Below are 12,397 nucleotides of genomic sequence, written 5' to 3' on the forward strand. Positions count from 1 at the left end.
GGTCTAGAAAATCTGAAGGAAAACTAAGGAAGCCATAGGCTTTGGTACAGAGAGTAAGGACTGGGGATTCGTTGACAGTGTAACTGATAATTGATCCTTATAAAAAGCACATGGAACCTGGGAAATCCATGCCTAAGGTAGGTGTTATTGAAACAGAGGAAGTACCGGTATTTGTTGCAGAAACAAACAAAATGGAGATGTGCATTTAAAAAAAAAGCATGGGCTTTATATATATGTGTGTGCGTTTGTTTGTTGTATGGTATATCTTAAACATGTAAACAGAATGCTACAAGTTGTTCTCTATACTACTATAGTACATTATGTTTACATCTTTCAAGCTTTCCGTTTATGTGAATATCTGCTTATAATGTTTGGGGTGTGTGTGTAATGTAGAATTGAACAATCCAGTCTTTTCTACTTGGAAAAGATGACATTCTGTTCTGTAGCTATACGGTTACATTCTGATTAATTTGAACATAACTTTTATTGACAATGTTTTGGAGAAATGGGCACCCAGGACCAGCTTGCCCCCATCACACTTAGATGGTGTATATATATCTAACACATGCACATCAGAAGTTATCTGAAATCATAAAGTCGTTGAGCAGATAATATTTTAGTTGTGTGTTGCTTGCTAACTGCTTGTAGAAACTTACATAATATGCTTTCTTTACACCTACAAAATTATTCAGCTGCTTTTTTTCAATGTGCCCAGGATGCTTTTTATTGAAGATGGTTCAGTATCCGTTTTTAAATAATAAGATCTTCTCTTCGTTTTATAGGAAGGCATAACAATTATTTCATAATTTCCATAAGGATATTGGGCATGATCCGGCCAAACTGAGTACTGGCACCTTTTTTTTCTTTCACAAAAGCACTGGTCTTAATGCTACCTGATATACTTAGGATAAAACAGCATGAGCCTAGCAGAGTGCGCAAATCGTGGAAGCTGTTTGCAGTCTGGACATTGTCTTCTGGACAGTGAAGGAAAACAGCATGAATGCTACAACTTGTGTTTATTATAATAAACAGTAATAAACACATAGAACTGTACACTCTCTTAACAAAGCCATTCATCAAAATTCCTACAGAGCCTTCCAGCAATTAAAAGAGAGACACAGATAAATAAATACTATACTATGTAGCAGAGCTCAGCCAATCCGCATACACACTTGCAGTCAGCCAATCAACAGGCTATCTTAAGGGTACCTTGTCTCTGGGCAGACTGCTGTCACAAGGGAACTTATGAAGCTGCCAAGAATATCTCACAAATTTAACATGAATTTTACTATCTAACAAGACCATTGATCCATAAAATGAATGCAATGATCAATATACTGTACTATAAAATAAACAAGACAGGTTTATAGATGATAAAAATTAAAATTACATTTTTTTCTTACCTGCACTGATGATAGTCATTTTTTGGATTGGGGGCTTTTATCCATTTCCACAGTCACACAATCAATCAATCAATCTGTGGCTGAACCGGGTTCCACACAGTCACAAAAACAAATTAACCAAAAAAGGCTAAAAAACAAAAACACAAAATAAATAGCAAAAACAAAAGCGCCAAACTTAATCTGTTCCGGAAGTCTGCTTGACTTCTGAAATGTTCGAAAACCAAGGCACAGCTTCTGATTGGTGCAGGCACTCCAGAAAAAATAGCTGACAGCTGCATCGGATGTTTGGCTTCCCAAAAATATTTGAAAACTGGAACACTTACCTCCAGGTTTTTGGCATTTTGGAACCAAGGCGTTTGAGAACCAAGGTACCACTGTAATAGAAACATTTTATTTTATTTTAAAAAGGTTAGATGTTATGTGAGAGGCACCAGGTTGTCCCCAAGATTGGGTGTGTGTGTGTCAATGTGTGTTGCACCAGGCTCCCTCAACATTGCGGGGGAGGGGCTGGGCTCCTTTAAACAAATATTGAAAGGGGCTGAAGAAGAAGAAGAGTTTGGATTTGATATCCTGCTTTAACACTACCCTAAGGAGTCTCAAAGCTGCTAACAATCTCCTTTCCCTTCCTCCCCCACAACAAACACTCTGGGAGGTGAGTGAGGCCGAGAGACTTCAGAGAAGTGGGACTAGCCCAAGGTCACCCAGCAGCTGGATGTGGAGGAGCGGAGACGCGAACCCGGTTCACCAGATTATGAGTCCACCGCTCCTAACCACTACACCACACTGGCTCTCCAGTGAAGACACCTCCACCCCCTAGAATTGGCGTGCCTGTGTTGAGTCAAGAGAGTTACCCCATGCTTTCTAGAGCACTTTCTCCATTATACTCCTTATCAAAAAGAGGGAAGAGGGATTTATTGTTTCGCCGCCCTGAGAAGTGTAGCGGTGTGAGGGGAATAAGGGTCTCTCGGCAAGCACCATTGACAGGATCCTTTGGGGGATGCTATGACTGCTTTAAATGTAAAGTGCAAGGCGGGGCCTTAGAATTCCCCTTAGTACTTACAATCTGCCCCTCAGGAGAGTCTTCAGTCTCGAAACATTGACTTCCTCTTCAGCAGCCAACTCATGTATGCGTACCAATCTTGATGGAACTGCCTACTTTTCTTACACAGGGTTTTTATGTCAGTCCTCTTTCTTTGACCTCCACAAAATACCTTGAACTTCCCCTTCATCTGTGCTTGGTTGCCTAGGTGACCTGTAGGTTGCCCCCTGCTGTTCTGTTTGCTTATTGCAACAGGATCAAATCTGAATCTCAATGTACCTCAGTGATTGGTATAGATATACAGTACATGTACACATACACACACACACACACACACACACACACACACACACACACACACACACACTTATGAACTGATCTGCTCTTCATCAAAGAATATTACTTGGTTTACTCTGCGGTCATCACAAAGGGTTGCTCATATTTCAAGGAGTAAGGTAAAGGTAAAGGTAAAGGTAAAGGGACCCCTGACCATTAGGTCCAGTCGTTACAGCGCTCATCTTACATTACTGGCCGAGGGAGCCGGCATACAGCTTCCGGGTCATGTGGCCAGCATGACTAAGCCACTTCTGGCGAACCAGAGCAGCACATGGAAACGCCGTTTACCTTCCCACCGGAGCGGTACCTATTTATCTACTTGCATTTTGACGTGTTTTCGAATTGCTAGGTGGGCAGGAGCTGGGACTGAACAACGGGAGCTCACCCAATCGCGGGGATTCGAACCGCCAACCTTCTGATCAGCAAGCCCTAGGCTCTGTGGTTTAACCCACAGCACCACCTGGGTCCCATTTCAAGGAGTAGTCACCAATTAAAAATAAATATTTACAACTCTGCCTTCTTTTCCACAGGATGATTGCCTTATTCAGTGACCAACGCAAATAGAAAAATAAAGTAAAGATGGCGTCTGAGAATGAAATAGCTATTGTGGGTATAGGATGCAACTTTCCTGGAGGTAAGTCTTGGGGGGGGGGAAGGTGATATAAGAAAGGTATCCTTTTTTTGACTATTTTTATTGTGAAATAAAACATAACGCTTTCTCGTGATTTAAGGTAAAAGTAAACTAAGAACTCAGCACTAGTTATTGAGAGATGCCAATATTTAAATTCTTGCTAGAAATATTTTGTAATACTGTATGTCCCTGTCATGAACGTGGAGAAGTGAATGTCTATGATATTATGAAGTCCACTGGAAATTCAGGCTTGTTACATGACAAATCTTGGAGTTTTGCATCTCATCAATACTCTTTAATGTCTGATCTAACTTCCACAACAAGCAAATAGCACATATCAATTTAATTATGTATTTTGCCTTCCTGAACTTGAAATATGCTAACCTAAACCTTACGCCTTCACAACTAAATGGCTCTTATCTGTGAGATGCCACCCAAACAAATATGGTAACAGCTGAATGCAATTTTCATAGGAATATCATGCACAAAAATAACAGAAAGTATTATGAGATTGTGTGATTTAGGAATAGATCCAGCTTTCTGTGAAAGTTGAAATTTTGTAGCACTTGAAATGCACATTTAATTTGTATTCAGGTAGGTAGCTATGTTGGTCTGATGCAGTAAAAATATACCGCTACCAGTATTTATTTATTTTTTTAATGTCCTTTAGCACCTTAGAGACAAACTACCGGTAAGTTCTTCGTATGAGCTTTTATGTGCACACAGACTTCTGAAAGTTGGATTTCTTATGTAAGTTCAGATAAATTGAACAAGACAGGTTTGACATTTTGAAAATGAAAACAGTATATTTAAATACATCTAAAAATGTATATTTAAATCTTCATGCGACAGGTGAAGGAATTGACAGTTTCTGGAAAGTGTTAGAGAATGGCAGAAACTGCACTACAGAAATACCTCCAGAAAGATTTAACATTAGAGAGTGGTATGATCCAGGTGACGACAAACCAGGTAAAATACGTACAACTCGTGCTGCTCTTCTTGATGAGTAAGTCATATATTTTGCTAATAAATCCTTCAGACTATCTAAACTTGCAGATTTCCCCTTTGAAATGTTTGTCTGATGTAATATGTGTTATTATATGAACCTTTCAAAATATCTCTTAAAATTAACGAGCAATCTCAAAGTGCTGCTTTATAATGAATGCATTTCCACACTACGTGAGCTGCTTTGGGTGCAAATCTTATGCTGAAATTGTACACTATATGAACTTCACCAAAAAATGGGATGCCATCATAACACTAATGTCCCTCCACATTCTGCTCATCAGCTACAATTTAGAGTGTGGGTATTAATCTCTTTTCCAACTACATGATCGGAAGACCTTGAGGCCAGGACCCACGCTGAGGTGGGGTTGGTGAGCAGCATGAGCAGAGACACATTTTAAATCTCTCTGAGTTCTTTTTTTCTGAAAATGTGACTAGTTAATAATCGCCACAACAATAATAAATTCATTATTATCATTATTATTTCCTTACACTTTATACCCCACTTTCCATCATGGAACCCAAGTTCCCTGGCAGTCACCAACCCAGGTACATCTGGACCTGCTTAGCTTCAGTAAGGTAATGTCCCTAAGTGCCTTCAGACCAGATGTTGTCTCTGTGCTCCTCCAAATGTCCCATAAACCACAGCCAGTGTGCCCAAGAAATGCCTCATTCTTGCCCAAGAAATGCCTCATTCATACCCTGGGACTAAGGCAGCTATAACCCATTTTAGCACTGTTGTCTCCCACATGAGAGTTATCCTTATTCCCAGTGCTCTTTTTCTAGAAAAAGAGGTGCTGGAACTCACCATGAACACCTCCCTTGTTCTCTTATAATGGCAATGGCGCCCACCTGAGAGGTGCCAAACTGAGTCCCAGTGAGTCCTTGGGGGGGGGGAGCCCTGATTATACTGCAGTGCAGCTTTTCCTGGTGCAATAGTTTCAAGCCATAGTGTTTCACTGGTATTTCCACCAGCTTCATACAGTGGTACCTTGGTTTAAGAACAGCTTAGTTTATGAACAACTTGGATTAAGAACGCTGCAGACCTGGAAGTAGGTGTTTTGGTTTGTGAACTTTGCCTTGGAAGCAGAACATGTTCCGCTTCCTGTTGAGTGTGTTCCATTTGTAAATTGAATCCTGTAGTGAAGTAGAGAACATTATATTTTAAAATCCTTGGTTCTGTTGCAATGAATGCTGGGAGGTGGGCTAAATGGTCAGTATACTGGAATGTACTGGCTCTCATTAGAAAGGAATGTTAATTGAAGGGTTCATGATCTTTTGTTAAGTGGTGTGGGGAGTAACCTGTGTGATTTACATACTGAGGGGGTTGCTTTCAGGTGGGGGCAGACAGTTATCTTGCTTAGCTCATTGATAGTTCCCAGATGGGAAGATCAAGCTTGGGAAGTGGACGGGAGGAGCCTTTGGTTATTCTTTTTGGCTGTGAACAATCTGCAGCTGTCTGATTCTTTGACACCTGAATGACATGACTTTTACTCTTTGATTGGCTTAGCCCTAATTAAATGTCTATGTTGATTGGCCTATTTACAGAACTCCATGTGGGGAAAATGCTATAAACCTGTAAAGGTTTGTAATGTTAATTGCTCTTAGCCTTCTGCTCTTAGCCTTGGGCTATTAGTCATTGCCTGGGATCTCATGCCAAGTGCCCTTGCCACAATGCCTCCTATGTCCTGGGTTTGTGAGTATTTAGTTAGTTATGCTGAATTATGTTTTTATTTTATATTCTTGTAACCTTATTCTTGAGAACTGTGTAACCAATGATTAGTTTAAAAGTTATTTCCTTTTAAATAAACCTTTGAAAGAACGTTTTGTCTGTGTTTTGTGCCTCTTGACTACAAAGCTAAACTGGTGCCTAAAACGCTCGTCCCTACTGATTGGAGTTTTCCCGTGGCTACACCAAGCAAACGGGACTGCACAGTTTAGGGGAGCCGGGGGACTTATCCCTTTTCGCCCTTGTGCTTGAAACTGGCAGTGATTTGTTAAAAGGGTGGTGGCAGCTCTACCGGGGTTTTTTTGTGGGGTTTTAGGGTGTGGAATCCCCAACCCCTGGGTGATGTGGTTAACGTTACCCAGTGTAGCCGCTGAACATCTCTACAAGTCCCCACTGCTATGGGAAAGCACGCCTTGGTTTAAGAACAGACTTCCGGAACAGATCAAGTTCGTAAACCAAGGTTCCACTGAACTATGAAATGACATGGGCACAGTGTCCTATCCTGATAATTTATTTGCTGTTACAACATGTAGTATTAGGCTTCAATGACTTTTAAGTATATCTTATCAGAGCATGGTGGATTATTAAGCAGTATGTGAATCACACCGTATATCATGTCATACCTCCATTTAATTTTTTTAGATTGAATGCATTCGATAACAAGCTGTTTGGCATCAGCAATGAGGAAGCTGAGCGTATGGATCCTCAGCAAAAGTTACTCATGGAATGTACCTACAGAGCGCTGGAAGATGCAGGAGTCACTCATGAAAACATTAGTGGTACCAAAACAGGGGTTTTTGTTGGTAAGATAATAGTAACGATGCAGAAGATTTTGTATATTTACATTGCATACCATCTATCTGCTTTAGAGGTGGCCACACAACAATCCATGTTGATCTTTCAATGCATACGCCACTTTCCTCATTGGGTGTAGACTCTACATTAGCCTTTACTCTACAGAATCGTCTCTTTACGGAAAGGAGAGTGGAAATACCTCTCACGAAACTACTTGATCCTCAGTCCACTGTGTCAACTTTAATCTTTTTTTTTTTTTTTAATAAGAATTTATTGGTTTTACAACAGACAGCATACAAATATAACACCCACATTAACCCACCCCCAACTAGAAATAAACAAATACACAAATACCAATAATTCTTCTTCTTATGCTGTAAAAAAAAAAATTTCTTGGTCGAATCTTGGTACAGACTTCCCCTGCCTTTTCACCTTCGGTTCCAATCCCAAATATTACTTTAATAACATCTTATACCATCTTGATCTTAATCCAAATATCTAAAAATTAAAATCAAAAGCTTCTTTTTAACAAATCTTGTTTCATAATAAACAATATTTTCCCATTCTTGACTTAACATAGATCAGATCATGTTATAACTTAATATTAATTCCATACAAGATTCTGGTTCTTATCCCCTTATTTTCAAAGTAAATCATAACAAATATCTTCATTCACTATAACTGCTGTTAATAATAAAAATTTAGAGTACCTCTTTTCTTTCTCTAAAAAACTTAAAGTCTTGACACACCGGTTTCAGGTTACCATAATACATTTTTTTCCTTTATACCTTAATATCATTCACCCTATCCCCCTTCTGTCCATTTTCTTTGGTCGTCTTGCTCCAGAGCTGCTCCTCGAAGTATCCTTTTTCTTTACATAACCACAGATCCAGACTGAGTCCAAAGTAATCCTTGCATAGAACATCAGGGTGCGCACCTTTTCCCCCAGCCTCTCCGGTTCATCATCCCATTCTTCTTTTATTTGTAGATATAAACATAGAGTTCTCACCTTCGCTCCCAAGCTCTCACCTCGGGAGTTAGTTATAACAATTTTCTCCGTCCTGGGTCTGCCACCCCCAAGAGACGATCCATTACTCCGGAGTAGCCATACCTTTTCATCCTGTTGTTCAATCAGTCCCTTCAGTTCTGTGCCAAGGCACTCCTCCAATGCAGCCATTTCCTGTACAGTCTCCTCTGTGGGATATAACTTTTTTGACATATGACAGTTCAATATCTCCAATTTTCGGTTGAGCAGTTCCAGTCTCAATAAAATAGTCCTTTCTTCATGGGTCATTTCACAGTTCGTAACCAAGTCAAAAACAAAGCCGAGCATGGCAGAAGCGGGCATAGGTGTCAAATTACAGTTTCGGTTCTCAGACTTCTCCATCTTGCCAGTAACTTTCCATTCAATCAAAGTCTTTCACGGCCATTTTCCCCGAATCCGGGGTGCAAGAACCAAAAATTTTAAAAAGAGATACTGTCCACCAGTTTAGTCCCCAAAGGGGAAAACCATAAGTCTCACTTGTCAAATTTTAAGTACTTTGTTGCCATCGCTGTAACAGCAGTCTCTTAAGCTGGTTATTTTCTATCTCCCGAAGGGAAAGAGGCAGGCTCCCTTTCCAAATGTCCCCCAGGTCGTCAACAAGGCACAAAAACAAGTCCAATCCAATACTCACGACACCGGGATTCTTAAGCTCCAACTTTGACAGGTAGAACGTTAACGCACATCGCGGGGGCAACCGCCGCTTCGCGTCCCGGTTGGGGCTTGTCCCCTGAAGCCCGGCTCCGTTTTTCCCCTCACCCCCACTCCCCCTTTACAGGGGGAGCGAGGGAAGGGGACGGAGCCATAATGGGCATAGCCGGGGAGCCCAGGGTGCGGGACGCTCTTCCCGCACCCTATCGGAGCCCCGCTTAGCGGTAGCGGGGCTCCAACCCCCGGGACGGGCTGGGTCGCCTCGCAGCCGAGGCAACCCACGACCGCTCCGCCATTGCGTCGCCGCCGGAAGTCGTGTCAACTTTAATCTTATACTTGAAAGAAAATTCTGACACAACCGATTCTCATGGAGCTGAAAATACTGATGTTGGAAGCTGGTTGTAGAAATGCATTTCCAGGCATTATACTAAATTAATTATCAGTAATGGCTTAATGTTCAGGGTTTGTTTGTTTTTTGCCGTTCAGTTCTGACCTCAAAACCCCTTGATTGGCACGGTCTAACTAGTCCCCAATATGGAAACCTCTCTCTATACAGGACCCATTCTGGCCATGCCTATCACCACAGTCTGACGGATAAGATGTGAGCACAGTAGGTGGCTTGTTGCAGTAGATATAAATGCACCCTGAATATGACAAGTGGAGCAAGTCCAATGTCTTTTCAGTTAGGTGCACAATACAGAATTTCTATTTAGCTACAAATTTCTGATTGCGCAAAATGATTTCGTGAAAATAAGAAATATGCAGTTGAATGCTATTCCTCAATTGCAATATCTCAATTGCAATACCCCAACTTCTCTCACCACCAAAGGAACACAAGCGAATAGCAAACAGAACCTGCACAAACAACGCTGACACAAAACCCCACAGATATATTAAGTAAAATAGAAACATCATCACCCGACCCCACTCACCATTCCCCCCTCCATCTCTCCCCCCTTTTCTTCCTAATGTAACACTAATGTCTCAACAAATGAAACTCACCTGTAGAAAATGTAACTTGAAAAAAGAGACATTGCACATACTTTTGTAAACCAAGAAATCTTTTAAAATAAATACATTAAAAATAAATTTTAAAAGAAAAGAAAATATGACACAAGTGAAACTTGCTATATTGTATATTTTGGGTGCTAATATCACAGCATCTTTGGTTTAACAGAGAACATAAGATATACTACCTTAGTAGGCCCCTACAGATCTGGGATAAGGTGGGGTTCCCACTTCAAAAGGCACCGATCATGTATTCCTTACTTTAAAGTAACCTCCCCTAACTTAGTATCCTCCAGTTGTTTTGCACTACAATTCCCATCAGCCTCTGCTGGCATGGCCAATGGTCTGGGATGATGGGAGTTGTAGACCAACAAAGCTCTAAAGGCACCTTGGGTAACAAAAATGTTGCAGTAGCAAAATTCTCAACATTTCTTCCAGTACATCATCAGTCTTCTAGCCCAACCCAAATGGAGGCCCATAGTTTACAGCAGGGGTGGAGAACTTCTAGTCCGTAAGCTGGTGTGCATTTTTGCGGTGTGTATGTGTGTGTGTGTGTTTACAATCAATCAGTATAGAATTTTTGTGAAATGAATAATTAGGTCTGTGAGGCCTCATTTGGCCCACAGGACTATTTCAACTAAGCCATGCCTGCCTGCCCTACATCAAGTGTTGACCAGGTAAAGGCGTGGCTCAACTGAAAGGGGTTTTGAGGCACTTTTGTCAATCAGTGGAATGGTGGTGCCTGAAATATCCTAAGCAAACTGCTGTGTGCAGGGCTTTGCAACACCTGACAATCAGCTTATCATTGGGTCTTGTGAAGCCCTATGAAAAGTGCTCTGCAAGACCAATGTGGGGAAAAGGGCCACCTGATGTAATCATGATGTCAGTGGTCCTGCTCACTTTCCAAAGTTGGCCTGCAGGTGGTGGGAGAGATAACACTGAGGAATAACAACAACAACAACAATAATACATTTTATTTATTATCTGAGCCAAAACCAGGCTCAGAGAGGCTAACATCAAATAAATAACATATTACCATAAAATCAAGCAATCAATTAAAACACATCCTACATCCTAAAATCAAGTCAGAATCAAAGTAAAATCCAATCAGATGGCAGCCTGCAAAGTAGGGATGGGGACCTTAAATGCTCACCAGGAAGAGGCCACTCCCGTCCACTAGGTAATAAGTTCCATTATCGAACTGCTGTCATTGTAATATTGTCATGTCTACAATAGGCAGTTTCATAATATTTGTATCTTAGGAAGGAACTCCTCCAGCACTGGAGCTCTGGGCACTGAGTGAAAACTGTCTATTTGGCATTTTACTACAAAAGCCAAAGAAAGTTAAGAACACAGGAATAAAAATGAGACCGTGAACAGCCCCAAACAAGATCACCAGAAACATTATCTTAAAAAAGGTTCTGAAGATGTAAGAGGATGCCATGGAGAGTACAATAACTCCCAAGATAGTGGAAACAGCTCCCTGCGTAACAGGGTACCCAAGGTGGTACAGAGCATCCACAGCCTTGTCATTCACTTTGTCTTTCTCACTGGCAACAAAAGCATAAGAAATATGAGCAGAGAAGTCTACGGAAAACCCAATGCAAATTACAAGGTTGATCATGGATATGGAATCGAGATTCACATTCCAGAAGGCCATGAAACCAGCTACACCGACAATAACGGAGGCAATAGCAAAGGTTACCCACAAAGAACAAAGAGGATTGGGAATGAGTAGTAAGGAAATGAGTAGCATGGCTCCAACAGCAAACACAACATTTTGAATCGTGTTCTGAACAATCACAGTATATTGATCAAAGTATATAAAAGCTGGATGATAAACCATTAATGGTACCTTGCAGTCCTCAGCAAGGTCTCTCAGCTCATTTAAAAGACTCTTCTCATCCACTGCAGTAGTAACATTGACTGTTTGTATGAAAAAACGTGACGCTAATATTTCTGTAGCAGTAACATTAATATCCCACTTGAAGTCTGGAATAATTCCAAAGAGGTTGGCTAAATTGTCAATGAAAAGCCTACGGTCAGCTATACTGAAAGACATTTTTTTAGCGACATCTTCGTAAGTTCTTAACCAGGACACTGATAAATCCTTGCTGATGTAGGATGATCTTTCTAGTGCATTCATACACTTTTCAATATGTGCACGGACAGATGAATCCCAATAAGCTTTGCTTTCAGTAACCACCACCATAACCCTTGGGCCATATTCTGAAAAATATTCCTTTTCCCATTCATAATACTGGATGACGTAAGAACTATCACTAGCTAGATTTCGAAGATCTATACCTTCTTGGACTTGCGTACAGCCAAAAATACTACTAGCCAAGTACATGAGATAAAGGACTACCACAAGCACCTTGCTACAGGTGTGCATAAGGAAGGGGCCATAATGCTTTCTAAAGAATCCATTCATGGGGTGTTCAGTCTCTGCTCCAGTGGACTCATCAAAAGACCCTCCTACACAGCACATGTTATATGCGGAGCCCTGAGAATCCTGAGGTTCATTGTTCACTTTCATGAATGTGAGAAAGTGTCTGTTGCTTTCTTCTCGTCTCCCATTTAAAGCAAGAATGGCCCCCAAGAATGTCAGGTTATATATGTAGCAGAACACAAAGGCTGTTCCTGTATACATGCAAAATGCCTGAATGGACGGGAATGGAGTTGCAATTCCAATGTAGAAGGCTAAAACGTCTGTGAGGGTTGTGATGGTAATGGACACGGCTGCTTCTCCGTAGGT

At 41.0% G+C, this 12,397-nt stretch overlaps 1 protein-coding gene across 3 annotated transcripts; it reads left to right on the forward strand.

Annotated features, from left to right (window-relative positions):
- The first annotated feature begins 29 nt into the window (after positions 1–29).
- On the forward strand, positions 30–7,178 carry LOC117056057 (putative uncharacterized protein encoded by LINC00614). Of its 3 annotated transcripts, XM_033166102.1 has the most exons (4): positions 30–137; positions 3,309–3,412; positions 4,262–4,415; positions 6,786–7,178. In XM_033166102.1, the coding sequence occupies exons 2-4, from the start codon at positions 3,358–3,360 to the stop codon at positions 7,075–7,077; spliced, it is 501 nt and encodes a 166-aa protein (XP_033021993.1). In that variant the 5' UTR covers positions 30–137; positions 3,309–3,357; the 3' UTR covers positions 7,078–7,178. The 3 variants fall into 3 exon arrangements, with proteins under 3 accessions (XP_033021993.1, XP_033021994.1, XP_033021992.1); XM_033166103.1 differs by lacking the exon at positions 30–137 and having other exon boundaries at positions 3,259–3,412; XM_033166101.1 differs by lacking the exons at positions 30–137; positions 3,309–3,412 and having other exon boundaries at positions 4,147–4,415.
- Positions 7,179–12,397: the final 5,219 nt, after the last annotated feature.

This window comes from Lacerta agilis, chromosome 12, assembly GCF_009819535.1.
Source record: "Lacerta agilis isolate rLacAgi1 chromosome 12, rLacAgi1.pri, whole genome shotgun sequence".
NCBI lineage: Eukaryota > Metazoa > Chordata > Lepidosauria > Squamata > Lacertidae > Lacerta > Lacerta agilis.